Source organism: Atractosteus spatula, chromosome 6, assembly GCF_055471065.1.
Source record: "Atractosteus spatula isolate fAtrSpa1 chromosome 6, fAtrSpa1.hap1, whole genome shotgun sequence".
In the NCBI taxonomy this organism is placed as follows: Eukaryota; Metazoa; Chordata; class Actinopteri; order Semionotiformes; family Lepisosteidae; genus Atractosteus; species Atractosteus spatula.
Genome location: NC_142711.1, coordinates 26,428,239 through 26,450,556, shown reverse-complemented (window position 1 = coordinate 26,450,556; position 22,318 = coordinate 26,428,239). Strand labels below are relative to the sequence as shown.

At 37.4% G+C, this 22,318-nt stretch overlaps 1 protein-coding gene across 8 annotated transcripts in view; it reads right to left on the bottom strand.

The window, feature by feature from the left end:
* map3k22 (mitogen-activated protein kinase kinase kinase 22) overlaps nt 1-22,318 on the bottom strand; it is a 71,883-nt gene that overhangs the window by 3,220 nt on the left and 46,345 nt on the right. For 4 of the 8 annotated variants that reach the window (XM_088918463.1, XM_088918464.1, XM_088918467.1 and 1 more), the window contains 12 exons: nt 20,330-20,429; nt 19,690-19,800; nt 18,785-18,902; nt 13,647-13,780; nt 12,661-12,722; nt 10,768-10,829; nt 9,544-9,618; nt 8,928-9,104; nt 6,867-7,015; nt 4,352-4,483; nt 2,497-2,626; nt 1,362-1,539 (listed from right to left, as the gene is read on the bottom strand). In XM_088918463.1, the coding sequence (XP_088774589.1) occupies nt 1,362-1,539; nt 2,497-2,626; nt 4,352-4,483; nt 6,867-7,015; nt 8,928-9,104; nt 9,544-9,618; nt 10,768-10,829; nt 12,661-12,722; nt 13,647-13,780; nt 18,785-18,902; nt 19,690-19,800; nt 20,330-20,429 (1,428 nt within the window). The remainder of the gene's footprint in view (nt 1-1,361; nt 1,540-2,496; nt 2,627-4,351; nt 4,484-6,866; nt 7,016-8,927; nt 9,105-9,543; nt 9,619-10,767; nt 10,830-12,660; nt 12,723-13,646; nt 13,781-18,784; nt 18,903-19,689; nt 19,801-20,329; nt 20,430-22,318) is intronic. The other 4 variants (XM_088918471.1, XM_088918469.1, XM_088918470.1 and 1 more) reach the window with 2 other exon arrangements.

Genomic DNA, 22,318 nt, shown 5'->3' with positions numbered 1-22,318 from the left:
GTACCCAAGCAACTTGCTGAACCTGACTTCCTGGGTTCGTTAAGTAAGAGATGACTTGATGAATGCAATTTTAAAAACCAGTCATTTTGTTCACAGGAGTCGTGTGTTTCAAAAGTGTTGTATCTGCTAATGTCTTTGCCCTAGAGACAAGATGTACTGTTTGCTATGGCTGTTGGTTCCCACACACAAATCAAATTGCCTCACCAAAACTTCCTTTTTGCTCTGAGTTAAAGTACAAAAAGGCAGAGATAGACAAGGTCTTCAAGATAAACATTTCATTTCAAGGGAGAGAACACTTCCACATTGCCATTCTGCGTTTTATGTTAACTCGTTAGAAAATTAATTAAAAATACTAGCAGTGATACTGATCACAGCTAGCACAAACACAAACTCCTGTACAACAGTCTTTCTCAGTTGAGACAGATATAAAGAAAGCTTGCCCCATCAGATTATGTTTGCAGAATGCTTAGATGGAAAGATGAGGGGGACAGGGATGTGAAATGGGCTGAGAATGGTGTAGTCTTAGCTATAAGGATGTGGTGACTGACTAGAAATAAGTTGGATCCTAATTTCTGGGCTCTACCATTCCAAAATCATGAAGTGCATCTAAGATCATTTGTAAGCATTTGAAAAGTCAGAACTGGAAAAACCCAAATCATGTTTATCCCACTCTTGACAGACACCACAGAATTTACATTGCTAAACAAGTTAGCATTGCTATACTTACTATTACAAATACAAATTGTATTATACAATTATACAAGATACAAATCAAAACTCTTGCAGATCACTATCCTCATTAATCAAGATTCTGTTAGTTTTATTTCCCTCAGCTATTTAGCTGACCTGATCTGTTTAAAATACTGCTAGTGAAGGTACAGTATTTATTGCCCCCAGACTTACTACCCGTAGCATGTAAAATATCACTGCTTGTCTGCTTGTTGATGTCTACAGGGACATTAAATCAGAGAAGTGTAGCAATTGCTGAACAGCAGAAAGGCTACAGGGGAGATGAGGACATTGAGTTCATCTAGCAATTTAAAAATACTTTAAAAATTAAATGTTTGTATTAAGATTTATCCATCCAAGTTAGTGGTAAGGCCATTTTAATATTGCTATTAACAGGCATCTGCATAACTAAGAATTAAATTAAATTAAATTAGGTATTGTTGCTTAAAATAAAAAAATAATTACACAGAGTATTAAACATAACACTGGTTGAAACATGCTATAGCGATTAAAAATATATGAGATAGTAAAATATACAGACCTCTGAATTGTTTAAACAGGCCTGATCAACAGTGAAATAAAGACATTAAAAACGCCTACAGAAATAGCAGCATGAAAAACAAGCTCTTTACCAAACATCAGCTTTCCTGCCATAACCTTCTCCACTGATAACCTCTGGGCTCATCCAGTAAGGTGTCCCGGTCACCGATTTGATTCCAGTGCCTGACATACAGATTGTCTGTATTCGCTTGCTTGCACCAAAGTCGCCCAGCTTCACATTCCCAGAAGAATCTCTTAAAATGTTAGCCCCTGGAAAACAACATCAAAAATAAAAATAAAATGAAACAGCAATTCCTAAAAAATTGCCTTTCTGAAGGCTGAAGTGCTCTTAACTTCATTTAAGTCCAGTATCTCATTTGCTTCTTAATTTAACCACACTGCAATAGTCTAACCAAAAGAATAACAGAAAAATATTACTTATAAAATGTTGCAGATTTTTACAAGTTCACAGCCTGATACATTTTAATTACTTGTGTCCCCACCCAGCACTGTGTTTTTCCAAAGGAACAATCCTAGACAGGCCTGATTGCAGCTTTGTGGTTATTTGAGTAGTGACTAATTCATCCTACCCACCAGTATTCCATATCCAGAAAAGAAAAGTTGTTCCACTGCATAATATCAGTGAATCTATTCTAATCATACCTCAAGAAAGTTTTCTTATAGCTCTTAGTAAGATTGATCAGCAAATCTCAAAAAGTTTGACTTATAGTAATGTTTAATATGTGCTTTAGGATTTGAAATGATAAAGAAACCACACTAGCTGCTTGGAGTTCCAGTTTGTTCCGGTTTGTAACAGGAAACTGCTCACTCCATGCACTGTACTTCCAGAGTTATCAAGCTATGGCTTTCTGACTGTTCCTTCCTCTAGGATGAAGTCAGAGTGGTTTCTGGCAGACTCTTAGAGAATATTTTGTCTGACAATAAGAAATGCCAAACCAGTCCTTTTGAAAGTGCTGCTTTAGACATGGAAGTTAGATGAAATTGTGAATTCAGCTGTCTTGATTTGCCTTTTACTTAACATGGTATAAAAGTGAGCATTATAAGTGTGAATTTAATATTATTATGATGGATTAATCTTATTAAATATTCATTACGTTAATTAAAACCATAACTTTTCATCTGTTTTTTTCTAACTCTTTTGAGCAGAAATATTTTCATTTGTAATACCGCAGGACTTTTGCCAACTGCAAGGAGACAATAATTTACCTTTAATGTCCCTGTGTACAATCATGTTGCTGTGAAGGTAGAAGACTCCCTGAAGGATCTGCCTAGTATATTTACGGGTTACATTCTCTGTCAGAGCTCCGTAGGCTTTCAACTGGTCCTTTATTGAACCCTGGTGAACAACACCAACACAGACACAAATGAGGAAAAAAAGAACATTTACTGTCTCATTTTAACAGTTTATTTGCTGAATAATCCGCCAAAAAAGGGAAATTTGGAATTTGCAACATCACAGCCCAAAATTATGTTCTTGTTCAACAAAATGTAATGTGCACGAGAACAAGTAGAGACCATATTTTCAAACACATTTTGGTTTCCATTTTCTGTGATGGCTATTCAAGGGCGTGGCGTCTTATGAGGAAAGGCTCTTGCAATGGTCCTTCTTGATTGATATCTGTGAAATCCTTTTTTAAGGCCGCACCACCAGATGTAACATGCACATTATTCCTGACCACTGTGGAGGTATAGTTTTACCACATATTAATAAGTATTCCTCAGAGGGAGTTTGCATCAGTATTGGCCAGATCCACAGAACTAACAGTTAGGATCTTGATTCACTTGATTAGAGATGCCAAGTGTCCACATTGCTTGTCCCATGTTTACAGATGGATCAGGTCATCAGTAATATAAGAAAAACTGTCTGCCTAAATGCACATTTTCAACCTAGGAGTGTAACTGATGTCACGTTTCAGAATAATACTTGTAAATTCTCTGAGAATAATCTATTCCCATTCAATGTAACATGTTTATTTGCAGATATCTTACAGCCAGAAAGCATTGCATCCTGTGCCTAAGTGCATCCTATAGTCAGCATTTTTGCAGCGTTTTCTTCAGTTTCTACACACTACTGGCCTTTAATGTTATTAAAGTGAGGTGTTATGTTTACTCATTGCTTCCACTAAATTTACTGGCATCTTAAGACTAAAGATGTAGAGCTGTGCATCCTTGCCAACTTCCCTTTTTTCCGCTGTCCTGTGTAAAAACAACAACTTTACAATTTCAAAACACACCTCGACCACATACTCTCACTCACCAAAAGGCTAAATAGTATGTACATTATCTTTGTAAATACTTTTTCAAAAGCAGAGCTCAACACCTTTTTCATTTTCTCTTGTGTTAAACTGGGATTAGCACCTCTTTAGTTCTTCTTATCTAAAGCGGCTCCAGCTGTAACCTGATCCACTCCACAATCTCAAAGGCCTAAATCTTATCAGTGTTTTACAGCAGTGTGAAGCACACTCTCATCACACTGTTTACTGGTCAAGGAGGTGCAGGGGAAATGGAAAATGACATGGCTGGCCCAGGCCACTGGTAACATTGCCAGAAATATTCCTACAATATAAACATTCACGATTTTTTAAACAATGCATATCAAAGAGAATCAAGCAGTCACACTCAAATTATGAATCTACTGCTATACCTCATACAATGTTATATCCGCTTGCCTTTTTAAAAAAACACCATTGTGTAGGGCAAATCCTCTTTAACCTATTAACACGCAGTTTTGTCCAATTTAGCAGATCTAAGGACAGGAATAACTATGATTTATCTTAGGCAGATGCTTGATTTTTAACTTCTTTAGTAAGCTAATTATTGTCATTGAGTACACTGGTCGTAGTCCATCTTCAGATTGTGACCTGGAACAGGGCATTTTTTAAAACATAACTTGGCATTTGTTATACCCTTTTCGTTAAACAGTTAATTGAAAAGGTCAGCAGCATAGCAGCATGTTAAGCCAGTGCAGTGAAAAAAAAATAGTGGTCAAACTGTTTTAATGCTATGGAACTGAGTTCCATTCAGCATTCTATAGACAGACCACAATGAGAAGGACACTCACCCCTGCCATGAATTCAACAAAAATTGACAGTTTTCTTTCCTCCGGGTCTCGCAAGCAGCCGTAATACTGCACAATCCTGTCATGGCGAAGGTTCTTTAGCAATTGAATCTCACACTCCAAGGCATTCACTTCCTGCACAGAAAAATGACAACTAGTTTCCCATCAAACCATTTTTACTACAGCTTCAATATCCCTAGAATAGTGCTGTATGTACTGAATTTGGAAATGTACATCTTACTTAATAAACCAACATTTCAGAATGTGTTGTGCCACAGCTAATATGTACTAAAACACAATGAGAGAATGAGACTTCTGTCATTCGTAAAACATTTTACAATCTTTTTCAAGTATAGAGTTTTTTTTAAAGTGTAGACATCAATAACAGCACATATGCAAGATCAGTTATCTCTGTTGATTCTGTCCTTTCCAACAAAGTGCATGTACTGTATTTTGTTATTGCATATAATACTATTTTCTTGATATTGCACAAAGTATACATTCAGGGAAAATACAACACAGCTAACAGCCATCTAGCCCTGTGAGAGAATTTTTATCTTCTCTATCTTTGAGTGTTAGCACATAATATGAGAATATACAGTATTCAAATTTCAGTTTTACACAGCACAGACAAATGTTATGCACATATTTACAACCAGCTCCATTTAGCCTGGACATTAAAAGGAAAGTATAAGAGCTATCATGAAGAACATGGCAAAGCAGTAGATAAGAGGGTTTTAATGTTACTACCATGTAGGCTCAATACGTCAGTATGTAGCTTGATCACTACTGACATTGAATACTGCAGTTTTCCACTGTAAAAATTTCAAGCCAAAAGAGTTCTATGCAAGTAAAGAGCTTCCCTACTAGTTTCCAGTTTGAGTGAATTCCTTATTGTGTGAAAATTAACCTATTATTTCAAGCACCGTCAGCAGAAACTACAATAATTTGTTACTGTTGAATTGCTTTAGTAAAGTTCCAGCAGTTTCACTCTGTCATGCACAGCATGGCTTGTATTGTGATGTTGTTTTTTACTCCTTCATGCTGTCTGTTGATCAATTCAATCTATTTTTTTAAACTATGATCAATAGCAAAGCATTAATCACTGCCACAGCCATAACTTCCATCAATAACATGAAGACAGGTAGTGTTGCTTGGCAATAAAAAACCTGCCAAATGACTAATTGCTTCTGCACTGCAATTAAGTGCACCTGCATGAAATGCCAGCAACCCCACTACAGAGCTGGTGAAGAAGTGCAAATTTACTTCAACAATTTATATAAAGGGAAATGAACAGAGGCCTTATTATACAGTGATATTCACCCAGGACACCGGCATTAACACCTCTACTATTAAGAACTCTGTCACAGAATCTTTAAAGATCTAGCAGTCAGAATCTCAGGTTCACATCCACTCTTAAGGATGGAGCCTCATTCGGCAACCATTTCTCAGATGACCAGCCTGGGGCACTGGACTGGAAATGCTTATCCAGAGCGAGGAGTACCACCTACTGGTCCATCAACACATAAGATCTCATCCATTTCCATATCAAGGAGCAGTGCGGTGGCTCTGTGGCTAAGAATCTGCACCTGTGGCTGGAAGGTTACCGGTTTGTATCCCACGGCCGGCAGAGGAATCCTACTCTGTTGGGCGCCTGAGCAAGGCCCTTAACCCAAGCTGCTCCAGGGGCGCTGTATAAATGGCTGACCCTGCACTCTGACCCCAAGCTTCTCTCCCTGTCTGTGTTTGTATGTCTGTGGGTCTCATGGAGAGCAAGTTGGGGTATGCGAAAAGACAAATTCCTAATACCAGAAATTGTATATGGTCAATAAAGTGATCTTATATGTTTCTTGAAAGAAGCCAAGGTATCAGCCTCGACAACCCCTTGCATAAAGAATACCTCCAGATCACAAGTAGTGACAACTTGTGTCCTCTGGTTTGTGTTTTTTATTGTTGATTGAACAGGTCTATTCAAGGATCTATTAGCCTGTCAGTAACGTGAAAATGGCATTCCCCTAGATCCCAAAATGTATCTGACTACTCTTTGCTGAACTGATCCCAACTATATTTTCTATAATGTGGTGGCCAAAATTGTATACACTGCACACTCATTCTAAATGAGGTCTTACAAGAGCAGTGCACAATTTCAACATAACTTTATTTGATTTAAATTCTCTGTTTCCATGTAACCGAGCACCTTGTTTACTTTAAATTGCTTCCCCACAATGTATAAAAGATATTAAATGGGATAACATTAACACTTAACACAACATAAAAACATAAAGTATTTTTTCTAAGTAGCATTTTCAATTTATTTTCAGTTTTGCATTGATAGCTTTTGGTTTTAATACCTGCATGCAATACTCTGCACATGTCAACATGAAACCTCACCAGCCTGCTGTTTGCCTTTACTTACAGAAACAACCTGGTTTATTTGGGGGGGTCTCCCATCCCAGTACTGAGCAGGCAAGCAGTGGGAGTGCAGCTGAGCTGTTGATGACCACAGTAGTTTTCTCACCTTGCTGGTATCCTGACACTCCGGGTCAAAGGGCACCTGTTTGACTGCTAGCTCTCTCCCTGTGTCCACGTCATAGCAGAGGTACACTTCTCCAAACGCTCCCCGCCCCAGGAGTTTCCCAAGCCTCCAGTTCACTGGCGCAAGAGGGGCTGCAAATCAAAACAAGCCTGAATGAGTGAGAGCTAATCTACTGTAGCCATTGCTAGTTGTATATGTTCAGCCAGCAGCAATTGACTAGCTGTAGGCTGGATGATTGATCATTCATATTCTCTTAGCTGTTGAAGTTAGCTAATTATTCTATTAGTCAGTATTCCAATCGCATATTTAGTATAATCTGGAATAGCTGTCTTGTTAAGAGTAATTGGGCGGCCACTTTAAAAAGGTGTGTTCTGTGCTCACTAACACAGAGTTCATCAAGCTAATCCAGGCTAGAAATTCTGAAGAATCTCCAGCTATACAGTTCTCTGTGAGATTTCCTGACACAACAGGATATTGTGTTCAGACAGTATTGCATGTAGATCACTAGGCAAACTTTCACATTTTTGGATTTATTTTTTTCAAGGACTCTACTGTGTATTTTGTCAGGCGACTTGGCAGTAGTGAATAATCTAGTACAACCCTTTTATAGACTTTATTTGGATAAGCACAGTACAGCTGTTAAAGGACTAATCATGTTTTACCACATTCACATTAAGATATAAGTATGAAATAAAGAAAAAAAGATTCATTATTCAATTTCTGTGAATTCATAGGCATAGACCAACTCTTCCAATATTTTTTTTACTGACCTTGCTCACAGTTTCCTTATTTTCTCCTTAATCTAGCCATTAAACCAGTTTGATCATTACACTACAAAGTCAAAGTTTAGGATATGAAAGAAGAATTTTTACAAACAAATGGGGACATTTGCCCCATCTCGATAATCGAGACCTTTCTATTAAAAAGTTTCTCCTGTTCTCAGTTTACTTTGGTAAAGTCTAATGATTGATACTCATCTTAATTCTTTAATCCCAAACCAACAGTTCCTAAATATCCACATTGAAAATATGATACATAGTATTAAACATTATTACTCAATATTATTACTAAAGCCAAGCTAAATCAAAACAAAGAATGAGCACAAAAGGGCAGAACATTATTCCATTTTTAGTAACTAAAAAATACCCTTGCAGTCCAACAGGGGGCTATTCTGGTGCTTTCTCATGATAAACACAGACTGGACAAATTAATGATGCTTCTCTCTTAAATACTATAGACAGATTTAGAGTGGGTTTATTATGACATATAGTTGTGAGTGTATGCATTTCTATGTTTTTGTTCAATCATTTTACTACTCTAGAAGCCAAACTGTACTAACATATGTCTGAAGTACATTACAAAAATTAAAGCAAAATGGGTTTTAAATGGGATTATTAGATGAAATCACAACAATAACACCCTTATGATGATCTTTTTCTGCTGACTTGAATGATTTACAGAAACCAAAGCACATGCTTAACTTGTTCTGTGGAAACTATATTTTTATATTTAAAACTAATTCCACTAGTTTCAAGAAAACAAAAGCCTCTTAATATTCGATGCAGGAGTTTTCGACAGTGCTGCCAAAGCAATGGCACAAAGTTGATCCCACCGCCTGGTGTTTTCAAAGGCCTATACAGTTGACTTGCAACTAATGTGCTACTAACCTCTTACAGTAATTCAAGATATTAGAGAGAAGTATAGAAACAGTAAATAAAAGTAAATAAGATGACTGTATAGGCTCACTAACTAGCTCTGGTAGGCATGCTTGATACATTTTTCAGAGGGTAAAGCATTTTTGCAATATTTTTGATTTTCCAGAGCCACCCGCATAAAGCTGAGACCCCACAAATTGAGAGCACGTAAAATTGCGAGACTGCCGTATTACCATGTTACTTCCTCCTTAATGTCAAAATACCTTAGTCCTGGAATCATTAAAAGCTGAATTTTAGTTAAAAGTGGAGGCGAAAACAGACTGTGGAGCCACCCCCAAAGCTTGCCCAGTGTTAAGAGTGCCGCTGTGGCCCGCGGGTGGGGACTCACACTTGGAGGGGGCGGAGATCTGGCTGGTCTTGTCTGGGCTCCAGGTGATGGTCCTGAGGTCGTGGTACTGCAGGGTGGACGCCGCGCTGTCCCCGTTGTAGCTGCGGGTCCTGCTGGAGGATGCCAGCGGAAAGGGGTTCTCCGGGGGCATGAAACTGCGGGGGAAGGTCCTGCGCCCTGGGGAGACGTCACCGCACACACGGCGACCGGTGAGACAAGGGACAGCTGGCACAGGCTCTCTCAGGCTGCTTTGCCCTTTTCTCAGACAATTCATCTCTCTGCACCCACTCATGATGTCGTCAAAAGCCAAATATGGAAACATTCTTCACTTCTGCACTGCTTCTTGAAAGGATACTAAAGGGTTACATGAGCAATATAATGGGAAAACTTTTCATCTTACATGGACCTGCATTAGCATTAGCATTCCATTACAGTAATATTTCACATCTAAAAAAAAATCTCTCCTGAATATGTGCTTTTATGAATTTACAATTATCCTGAAATAAATTAATAAATCCTCGCTTGAAAAATAATTCACTAATATGTGCTGTAATATGCTTATTTTATGCTGAAAGCTTCTCTGTACTTCCATCTCATTGTGCGTTGTCACACTTACCATCATTGTAATCCTTCTGCTGACGGGGCAGGTGAAACTGTCTTGGAAAGGTGCCACCTTTGCCATATCTGTTACCTGGAGCAAAACAGAACGGAGCACAATTTACCAAAAGATTCAGAACTTAGAATTAGAAAGTAGTTGGGTAGTACAATCAATTAGGTCTAGTGTTAGAGCAAGTGTTTTTGAGGAGACAAATCCAATATCTACAGTACATGCAACCATTCTTTTAGAAAGGAATTGCTGTTATAAAATAAAGGACATGAATATAGGCATGAGCTACAGCCATTCATTTCAATAGATACATCTTTTAAACTTTGTTTTTCTCAGTATAGTATTAATGTTATTACATATATCCAATGTAAGTACCTAACACACAGAATACAAAACATTTTGTAAACAAGAGAAGCTTGTTTTCTTTTTAGTGGCTGTCACAGCTGGTTCTTAAGAGACATGATGGTCTTGGCTTCAACAACATGGCTGGGTACTTCTCTTCCAGACTCCCAACACCCTTTGTGTAAAAAAGTGCCTTCTGTAGGCCTGTATTCATCACTTGCTTTTCTCATAAAAGGAACTATAACTGGGAAACACAAATAATTCTAAAAGATGGTACAAAAAGGTTATCAGAGAGGAGGTCTATAAGGGAAAAACAGTGTTTAAAGTAATTTTTGCATCTCTAGCACAGCACTTGAATAATCTGCAATTACTAAGTAGCAGGGTGACCACTGCCGACTCCAGCACTGATCTACAATCATGAGCTTTACGTAAAGAATGTGTTAGAAGGCCAAGAGCAATTGAAAGCAGCTGTTATGTATAATGATTGCTTTTTTTGTTTTTGTTGCCGTTTCTAAGGGAGATGACGTTATTTACTTCCCTTATGTAGAAATGGGGGAAAAAATGAAGTTTTATGAAAAGTAGAGACCGAATAAAAGAGACATCCAAGAAAGATGAAATCCAAGCAATGTCTGTCATTCACAGTTCGGTAAAGTCTCTTCAATTTAACTAAACATTTAACCTCTCTGCCATTAAATTGGAAATCTTAGGCTTTTTAAAAGACTGCCTCACTATTAATCTTATCAGAAGGAGACAAAACACAACAATGAAGCAAAAAGACAGGCTGACAGAGCGAGCAAAAATGTAATGGAGTTTATAATTTTCATTATAAATTCCGTCTCTATAAGTGATTTATGAAGTAAAATAGTTACTTATGGCACTCAAATGTCCCACCTGCATATTCGTAACTCATGTAACTCTTCTCTCTGTTGGACACCGACTGTGAGTACGGAGGGCTGCAACGATAGAGTTCAAGGTTTTTGTCTTTAGCTTGCATATTTTTCTTGCCAGTGTTTGAGTCCTCACATACAGTATAACACATTGCTGAATCTTTATTACACAATATCTCTTGAATGCTTCCAAAAGTTTATCAAAAGGCTTTTCAATTTTTTTTATCAGAACAAAACAATTCCACATTTATATACAGAACCTCTTTAATGCCTAAAAACATGTCCATTTCAATTTGTAATTTGTATTGCACTTGTGTTTTTGCATAAATGTATTTGATGTCAAATAATTCTCATCGACAGAGAAAAGAGTACAGTTTCGGATAGTTCCATCCTCTGAAATCTCAGAAATTCGAGGATCAAATTATACATTGTTACTTTATGCTGACCTATTATGAAGTAACACTTCAAGCACTAAGTCCTCTCGTTTAATCTGCAATAAATTTACATCATAATTCAAGATCATGATAACAAAGGGACATTAAAACCAAGATAACAGCTATCCAAGTTCACATTAGAAGTTTCTATGTAGCCACTTCCTTTAATTGTTCATTGTTTCGAGGCTAAGATAATGATTACCCTAGGTATTGCAGTTTCTGAGTGAATGGGCTATGCGACACTATCACCTTTGGGTCTGATCTTGTCAGATCTCAGAAAATAAGCAAAGCTAGGTCTGGGCAGTAATGGGATGGACAAAAAGACTAATATTTCCTACTGAACCAGAATTGCCAAACCAACATGGTGGCCCAGTATGATGACCAGTGACCAGTGACACTACAACATGGAGTACCACTGCTTGGATGAGAATTTATAAACCACAGTCCTGATTAATTGGTTATGAAAGATACCACGGCACTATGATAATCGGCTAAACTTCACTCTGAGCTTTAAGGATCTGGCATTCCTAAAGTCCCCCCTGAATTCAACCGATGAAAGAGTTTCTCACTTCTCCAGTTGTGGGGATGTTAGCACCTAACACATAACACTTGTCACATTGGGGAGTCCTACACATCAGTAGTAGATGATATGAGTCCCCTCCCACATGCAAAGGAAGGGTTCCTTTGGAATGAAAAGCACTGTATAAATGCAATTACTTCCATAAGCATCACAGAGGAGGCTATGATCTCCATGGATCAGGATAACACTATCACTTATATTATTATTATTATTATTATTATTATTATTATTAATAATAATAATAATAATAATAATAATAATTGCTTACACTTATATAGCGCTTTTCTGGACACTCCACTCAAAGCGCTTTACAGGTAATGGGGACTCCCCTCCACCACCACCAATGTGCAGCATTCACCTGGATGATGCGACGGCAGCCATAGTGCGCCAGAACGCTCACCACACATCAGCTATCAGTGGTGAGGAAAGCTGAGTAATGAAGCCAATTCACAGATGGGGATTACTAGGAGGCCATGATTGGTAGGGGCCAATGGAAAATTTGGCCAGGACACCAAGGTTACACCCCTACTCTTTTTGAGAAACGTCCTGGGATTTTTAATGACCACAGAGAGTCAGCACCTCGGTTTTACGTCTCATCCGAAGGACGGAGCCTGTTTACAGTATAGTGTCCCTGTCACTATACTGGGGCATTGGGATCCACATGGACCACAGGGTGAGCGCCCCCTGCTGGCCCCACTAACACCTCCACTACCAATCTTCCTGGTTGGCTTCTTTTTAAAGTATATGCAGTGCATTGTGTGCTGAATGCAGCCATCTGGTTAAAACATGTCTTTCTTCAGCTTAAGTGTATCAAGTAATTTGCCCAAGAATGATGCTGATAACTCTCAACTCCTTGCATGTTTTCTGGCTGGTTGCCACTCACCTGTCTAATGACTTACAGCTGTCTGACAGAGAATCCTCAGCACTTCCAAAGGGTTCCAGGATCTGTTGTAAAAATAAACTAAATCAATATTGTGCTTCCATACTGAAAACAGGATTTAGAATTTATACACTGTTTTTCCAATTACCAGACTATTAAGTGAACACTGAATCCCCACAAAAGCCTGCTTCCATAGTATCAATTTGTCTAACATCCTCCTTCTTTGTTCGTCTTTCATCTTACTGGATGAATGAATCCATGTCTGTGCTGCACACAGTTTAGAATCTGTATTGAGATTTAAAGAGTCCTGGTATGTCTAAACCTTCTTCTATAATAAGCCACCTGACAAAATACCACACATCGACACTACATCAGCACACAACACAGCAAAAGATTAAATAACTCTAATCTAGGACCGAGTGAAAAAAATTTCAGAAACTAGATTTCTTATTACACTATTTAGATTTCATCACTTATTCCACAGACTGCATATGGTTTCCTATGTGCCCCATTATAACCATGACGGTGGAGCATTGGTTAGCACTGGAGTCCTGGGTTCAGTCTCTGGGGTGCAGTCTGTATGGAGTCTCTATGTTTTCCCTGTGGGTCTTCGCTGGGTTCTCCTGTTTCCTCTCACAGTCCAAAGACATATGGGTAGGTTAACAACTGGCTTGACTGGAAAGACCAGCCCTGGTGGGAGTGTGTGCGTGTTTGTATCTGTGTGTGCCCTACGGTGGACTGGCATTCTGTCCAGGGCGTATCTCGCCTTGCGCGTGTTGCTTTGCTGGGATAGGATCTGGCTGCCCCATGGATTTCGATTGCAACGGTAATTAAAAGACTTTAATTTCAGACAGTAGCTATAATCATCCGATTACCATACAAGAATACTAAGCGATTTTAGTGTCTCTAAACCTGGGTGGGAACTGAAGACGCTTAATAAAGAGAACAGAGTACAGGAGGTGTGGGCTAGTGGAGGAAGAGATGCTCACAGTCTGTTCCACGATCTCAGGGATGAACTCTCCCTCACTGTTGATGCTGGTGTATGAGCCCTGCCGGGCGATCTGCTGCTGCTCCTCTGGGACGCTGCCTGGTGGAGGGGAGCTCCTCCCAGGGTGCAGAGACCCTGAACACAAAACAGCAGCAATAAGGAAAGGAACACAGCCCTTCCTGAGCAAGATACCGACATGTTCTGCCACTGCTGAACCTGAACATTCTGCATGACACTTCTCAAAATGTTATTGATATTATAATGGTTATTCAAAATACCTGACTGCTGTACCCATTTGTACAGCTGGGCATATTATATTATGAGTACTGAGTGAAGTACTATGCTCAATGAAACAACAGCAATGCCTCACCCGGGGTTTGAACCTACAACCTTCTCTTTACGAGCCCTAATCTTCCTGTCTGATCTGTCGATCACACACTACTAGGGCAAATACTTTTCCTGACTTTTGCTATACTATTACAATACAAAAAACACAGCTATGACCGGCAATCGTTGGGCATGGACATTTTTTGATACAATACTTACTGCAGGTTTTATTCGCGTGTCCCAAACAACGAGCCTATTTGAAAATTATAAGAAGCTATATATAGGATTTCAGCATAAGAAGTCATTTTTAAGAAGGACTATTTATATGTTCCCATACTGTATGCATTTGACTTCTAGGATGTCATTGGTCTTAGGCAAGGACATTTTTTGACACATTGTTTTCTATACGTGTTCGATAATAACTATGACCACATGTGGCACTTTAAAAGAAGTTAAGAGAAATTTTGCTCTTGCCATTTAGGAATAATCGTCATGGGCACGCTAATTTTTTTTATATCTGGGTGGAAATGCAATACTATTTACGTTACATACTGACCATATCTCTAGTGGTACCCTCTAAGCATGTTTTGCATTTGACTTTTAGGAGAGGTAAAATATCACAGATAAGGACACTATCTGACAGGCTACATATGGTTTCCTATATGCCCCATAATAATAATGTCTTCAAGATTCAGTAAAGTAGAAGATTCCCCTTTTATCTTATTTAAGATGTTGCACAGAAGAAATAAATTTAAAAAGTCCTCAATTTCTATGGAAAATGTGGCAGCCAAACTATGTAACATGTGGGCTTAACTTTCACTCTGACACAACTTCCCTTGGACCTTTATAATCTTGCCAAATGTAATGAGTGTTTATTCAGGGATCTGGACTTGAGATACTCAAAAATAAAGGCAGAAAAAAATAATCCAAAGAATAAGAACAGGGAACCAGCCACTCCATTGCTTATACACTGCATCTGTGCTTTCACTTATTAATAATCAAAACTGATTGACCTTAAAGAAAACTAAAAAAACTGCCTTCTGGAAATCATACATATCATGTGCAGGGACCACATTTAAATATTAAAGCTCTTCATGAGCGCTCACCAAGTGTAGCTAATGCAAAAACAGAGCATTTCCACTGAAGCGTTTCCCCGCTTGACATCAGTGAATGACTGCACAATTTTATCCACAATTTTTTACTGGGGGCTTTAATGTGTGCTTTTAAAACATGTGGGCACACGCTAAGCTGCAAATTCACCAGACTTGCACAATGACAGACTCTGGGGGGCAGAAGGCTTATTGCAGAAGCCACCAATTACAACCTGTTCATCATACCAGTAGCCTTCAGGGAAGCTGGAAATTCATACTGCCTACAGCTCATTTTAGCGATTGCAACACTGTTTTAACTAGAGTGTCGAAAATATTTTCACTACCAAAACAGGGGTATTACAGCCCATGCATGAGGATCTCCAAACTAGCAGGAAGACATTTTCAGCAAGTTCCCAAATCACCATTTGCAAATACAAATGGGCAATATCAAGTAATTCACTAAAAACTGTAAAACAGCTTTAGCACATTCGATTGATGGCAAAAAAGAATCAATTCAATCAATTTTCAAATAAGTCTACAACACAGCAAATTGTACAAAAAGTGGAGGGGTCCGAATACTTTCTAAAGGCACTGTATGTGCTTTGATTTAGTGTTAAACTAAATCAAAGCCTTGACATACATTTTATTTCTTATGAGTAAGAGCATTTATTATTCATGATTATTCTATGATTAAGCTTGTCTTCTTCCCTTTCTATTTTCATGTTACGGTATGGCTTGTTAGCGATTTTTTGTCAGAGTATTTGGCAAGGTGAATAACAAATTGTGTTATTGATCACACCAGAAAAAGGCTCCACGGCCAAAACGTTGTGTTTTCTTTCTTCTTTTTTCAGCATGGAATAAACCTATTCCTTGTTCCTTAACAAATTGTGTATGCTTATTTTAGTGTTATTACATAACACTGTTATCATATATACATACTTTGAATTTATTTTTTCTTCATATTCGAATTAGATTAAAATTGAAATTAGACTGTAAATAACGTGCAAAAAGGAAGGGACTATAATGCTAATATAGGACTTTGAGCACCTGTGTTCCCCTAATCCTAATTTTCCATAACCTCGTACATTTCTCCAACGTGCTATGCTGGAGGAATGAAACCCCTTGCTGTATAATTTAAGAGCTTTGCCCTTCCTCTGCCTGAGGCATACTTTTGAATTTTTCCCTAGTGCACACCTGAGTGAAATATCCATTTGGTACATCAGCCACTTCCTTTTAATTGTCTAGAAGTTATCCATTGTTATACCAGATATATTTTGTTTCATCCTTTACAGTTCTTTTGCTGTTGTAGTAAAAACCTTTTATTATTGACGTTAGATTTGAATAGCTTCGGTTTTCTTTTATTCTAAAAATTAGAATATCTCTATTAGTTTTACTTTGTGCATTTTATCATACACTAAATTTAACCCCTGCTGTTACATAACAACCCATCTCTAGACCACAGGGCAGGGTAAGTTACAGCTGCAGTCTTTATCTCTACAATGTTTTTGTCCTTATTAGATACTTCTAGAATTATCCTACATTTTCAAATTTAAAGGCAGTTCCTTTCTAATGTTATTTTGCTTAAGAACACTCTCTTGAGCTTGTTTCATTATAAACTAATTTTATTATTTACTACTGTAACATAGCTCTCCAGAGACCCTTGTCTGATGTACCTCCTAATCAATAAAAAAAACATAGCTGCGACCAGCAATCACTGGACATGGATATTTCTTGATACAGTACATGACAGTACAAGTCATTTTTAAGAAGGACTATTTATGTGTTCCTATCTGTATGCATTAGACTTCTAGGATGTCACTGGTCACAGGCAAGGAATTTTTTTCACACATATTTATGTGTTCCATAATAAGTTATTTTTTCCAGTCTTAATTTTGCTTTAATACTCTCTCGAGCTTGTTTCATTACAAACTTATTTTTAACCACATAGTAAGACTGTTTTGCTTTATTGTAACATCTCTCTCCAGAGATCCCGGTCTGATGTACCTCCTAATCAAAACTCTCTCTCCAGCTTTCTTGACTAAGATTAAGATTCCAGTTCAGCACAGTCTCTCTCAGTAAGGATGTTTTACGGGAAAACTAATGAGGACCCCCCTTCTGCTAAACGTGGCAGTCTGCCAATATGCCCATAAACAGTAACACTCTTTGTGATTGGTAGATGGAGTATATTCCAATTTCTTGTGTATATGATGTTATCAGCATAAGGCCAGGAAAAGGCAACATTCAACTGGAGCAAAAGGAAACTTTTGGTAGTAGGTACACTTTTTAGAAGTAGAAACACAAGCAGGATGTGTCTGTAAGCCCTGAAGTCCTCAAGTAGTGTACCTTCTGCTGCTTAACAGTTTACTGAGGTAATAGCCTGTCTCTCATCAAAAAAATACTAAAAGTATTTAGTTTTCTTATGGGATTATTTTCTTGTTTTTTGAACCAGTCATCAGAATTTGTGTAATGACTTTCTTGTGATAATTGTTCATGAAAGCACACAAAAGAAAAAAAGCTTATATTCAATATATAAGCTTGAATAGATGCAGCCAGAAGAATCAAATTACAATTTCATACCTTCGGATATTCTTCAAATAATTAAGTTGCTTTTTGTTTGCATTTGAATTTCAGTTTCTTTTATAACTCAGGTGGTACTTTAAAAACGTTAAATGAAACGTCACAAGTCGTCCAAGAATCAACAGAAAATCAGAATAATGTGCAATAAGTACAGCATTAATAGCACTCATGATGAGTTATCTTACCAAAGCAACATCAGGACCTTGAAGAATAGAGACTAAATATGATTTTAGGCTGAAATCAATTTGTACTCAATAATTAAATCTCAATAACCTTCTTGTTAAGAAGAAATCCTACCCGCATATAAATGAGTTTTATGCCAAGTTAGAATTCTTCACTACTTCATGTTTATATTTACATATCTGAAATGACTTCTAATGAGCAAAGTTGCCTAACCTCAGGCACATACTAGTTGCATACTTTTGACCTCAACATTACAGCCAAAGAAACAGTACAGGTAAGAACAGATTTTTAACATAACATTGTAAGCAGGCTTTGAATGACAGGTTCAGAGATCTCAAACGACCTGGCATTGCTTAATGCATAAAGTGAAATTGGGAGCTTTTCACTCAGTTGAAAGTACAGAACTTACTGTACGTGTGCTTGATTACAGACATACAAGAAAAATGTGAGAAAACAAGAAAGCAGTCTTTGTCTTGTGTTTAAAAGAGCTGGTACACTATGATCATAGACCATCTGACTTGAAAGATTGAACCAGCAAGGGTGACGCTTAATTTGAAATTAAATCTGAAATTGCTGGTAAATGACCATTTACCATCACAGATGGCTATATATTGGATTGTTACAGAAAACCATATCTTACTTAGAAAATGTAAGTGAACCTCAGGGTAACCCGTTAATCCCCATCTAATCTGGTTAGTGATGTCACTTCAACTAATCAAATCAAATGATGTCATTGAGCCAGTCTGGCTAATGCATTATTAGGACTTAGCTACAAATATGCTTGTAATTGGAGCACAACTACTGCCAAGATGAAGCAGGCACAAAAATGGATGTTTCCTGTGCACGACAACAGAAAAGAATGAACAGAAAGGGGGCAAAAAGAAAGGGAAGGGTGATACCCTCATAGAAAATATCTGAGCCAGTCTGGGTTGTGTGTGAAGAGGCTGGTACCGAGGCTCACCTGTGGAGTGTTTACGCACTCTCTCCGAGCTTTTGTATGGAGAACCTTTCAGGTCTCCCATGGACTTGGACATTCTCATCTCTGACTGTTTGTCTGCTTTGCTATTAACCTGTAAAAACTACAATTAGAGAGAGGAGACCAGAGTTTTAAATACTAGTTTTATAAACATGGACAGAAAGCAACAGAAGTCAAGTCTACAGAACACAAATCCACACAGTGGAGCCTGCTGTGGGCATTGCTGTGAAAGTCTGGCTCTTTTTAAACTGGTTGGTCAGTTTCCAATATGAAGCAACATTTTGGCAAAAGTCTGATGTATGCCACCCATGTGACATTCTGTAATCAAAAGCATTATTTTCATTAGGAATTTTTAAACTATTTTGCATACAGAACATCCTAAAACTGATTTCTAAAATACAGTACTGAATAATATGCTAATTAACCAAAGCACTTCAAAAATGCAGTCATACTTAATATTCCATTTTATTAATAAAAAAGCTCACGTTGCAAAACTTAAATAAAGATAATCGAGAATTATTATTTTGAGTGGGATCGAGTAGGGCTAGCACATATCTGCACCACAAAACAATCTTTTCAATAAATGCAAAGTATCCCAGATTTTCATCAGTGATAAAAACAGCTCCTGAACAGCCAAAATCACTTTTAATTGGACTGCATTTTTAGATTTTTAGTTTCATCACTCATTAAAAATGGGAAATTATCTAAAAAAAGTATGATACAACATCACATACAAAACTTTTAAAGTCAAATGCTAAAATTAACAGACACCAGATCAGGATGCTTTTTGATTTAATTCAGGAAACCCTCTTTTTGTTTGTGCTTTGGAAATCTCTCTCTTAAGCTTGAAACAAATCCCAGCTGGAATCCCTGCCATAAAGATGACTCACATGGTTTTTTGGAGTCTTGACTAATACTCTCAAGCTCTTCATTGACGGGCTACGGTCCAAGCACAGCATAGCCTTGTCTAAATCCTCCTGGCATTTCAGCAGAAGGAGAAGCTGAAATCGAATTTGAAGTTTTATAAATGAGCAATGGAACTTGCCAAAATGCTGCATGTTTTTTCATTAATATAGGAGTCTTTTCACACAGCAGAGTTCCAGGGTAGAGGGAAACATTTGTATCACCCACACAACCTTTCTCATTTGTAACCAACTAGATACTTTGGAGCTTTAAATCATTCCATGTTGCTTGTTCTTTAAGAACCAAGAGTGTAACACCAATGGCAGAATCCTAGGACCTTAAATATGAGGAAAATAGATTACAGTTTATACTACAGACACTCTGTAATCGAATTAATATAAGAGACACTAAGCTATGCGTTTAATAATTGTTGCTGGAAATTACATATGAAGATCATCTTTTAAAAATCTTAACATCTTAATAAATCCTAAAAATCCTAACAATAACTGCAAATAGACAGTAAATGTTAGCTAAGATTTTCTGATCATTATGTGTAGTCTCAATTTCATCTGTTTAAATTCTAGTATCAGAAGATGATTCCAATCAGTCTGGCATAGGAAATAGCACCTCTTTATCAGGGTAGTACAAATCCATCTGTTGTCCAAAGGCATCTGTGACTTTCTGTGTGAGCTCCTTAAACTTCAATGGTCTTCGAAACTGAAGAATCCTAAAAGAACAATTTGAATTGAACTTAGTCTTTAAAGTGCCTTGCATTTTGTCAATGACAATGAAAGTCCATTTCAACTTTTACTGTTTTGTGGCAAACATCATGCTGTGGTCTATTATTCTGGTGGACATTTCTGTAGTGTTCCAAAAAGCACTCCTTTGAGTGTGAGAAAAGATGCAATACTTCACATACTACATCAGTGACCATGGACATTCCTTAGTAAAGATTAATGTGCTATTAATTTCTTCCAGAGTTTTCAAAAGATAATACACAAGTGTTCAGCTTTGTACATTGCCACTTCAGAAAATATATTGATGCTTCAAACTGTCCTCGGCCTAGACTATAGAGTGAAACACTAGTTCTTTGACTCTGAATGCCCAAATAAGTGATGCTAGTCATTATGCTGGAAGAGACTTGAGTCACTTGTTTGTGATCTAGTGTTGATGAGTTAGGTACTGAGGCGATGGCTTTCTGTTTGTTCTCAATTCCAAGCACACCCCAAAATATATCTATATATTACTGAATCATCTGTCATGAAAGCAAAGCACGAGCATCAACTTTTTGTTTGTCAAAAGTGTCTGCTAAATACTTCTGCACTCAGTGATTAAATGGCATTTTAGTGTTCTGGGAAACATACATCTAAACTGTTAAGTTTTTAACAGTTTTTTTTTAAATATCTTTAAAATTCTGAAATAGAACTAAAAAAAAGTACACTTAAAAGTATGTAGAAGACAAAGAATAAAATGTATCTTTTAAAGATATGATGTTACATAAGAGAACTTGTTTAACAACACTTCATATGATATGGAACAAGTAATAGGTTTTTTTCATACTGAAAAGAGAAGAGAGAAGAGAGAGGTGTGTGCACACACCTGAAGAAGGCTTTACATCTGAAACGTTGTGTTTTCTCTCTTCTCTTTTCACCATGGAATAAACCTTTACTTGTTCCTTTGCAGACTACGCATGCTGACCCAGCTACCCACCTGAACTACTTCATATGATGACTCTTTCTGATTAAAGCATTTACTCACTATTACTTAAATTATTTTCTTTAAAATAGAGTATTTGATGCTAGATTATCAATTAAAACAGACAAACCTATTAAAAAGTGTTATTTGCAAGATTAAATTACACACATTCTCTATAAGGCTTTTCTTAAATTTAAGATCTGAATTAAATCTCATCTACCAATTTTACTTTATTTTCTCTGCACAATTCACAATAAATAACCAATGATAGGCTTATTATGTTACTACAATAGGAACTAAAAATAATTACAAAGGTGTACTGTTTACCAATGCTTGTAATACAATTAAGTTGAATGCTATTGTACATTGACTTCTAGAGGAACAACATGATTTGTGTACTGTATAATTGAAACGGTCTCAAAAAACAACAGATGTTGCTTTGCAATAAACACATTTTACAAAGTTTGTTTCCATTCCAAATGATACCTGTCACTGGCAAACATTTTAAATAACAAATTTGGAAACTGTATTAAAAAGCTCCCCTTACTAACCTTTACTTTATTCTCGCTTGGCGGGAAGAGGCTAATAACCTCCCATTACCTTGAGCCCTGGCTCTGCTCAGGTTCAAGTGCCTTCAGCTTACAGAATATGACTCTGATGTCAAGCAACTACTCTCTCACATACTGCTCAATTTAAAAAAGAAACAATAAAATGGAACAACCACTATAATTTCTGGGTCGATAACATTTCTATTTTCTTCAAAATGTAGCATGTTTTCTTCTGTTTCTTTTCTGCACGTCAGCTACTATGTTTGTACTCCTCTGCAAGAGTCAACACAACCTGATCCATGAATGGTTTCAAAAGGTAATTTCTTTCCTATCTCACAGGTTGCTGGTGGAGTAGGTGTTCCAGGGTCATTAA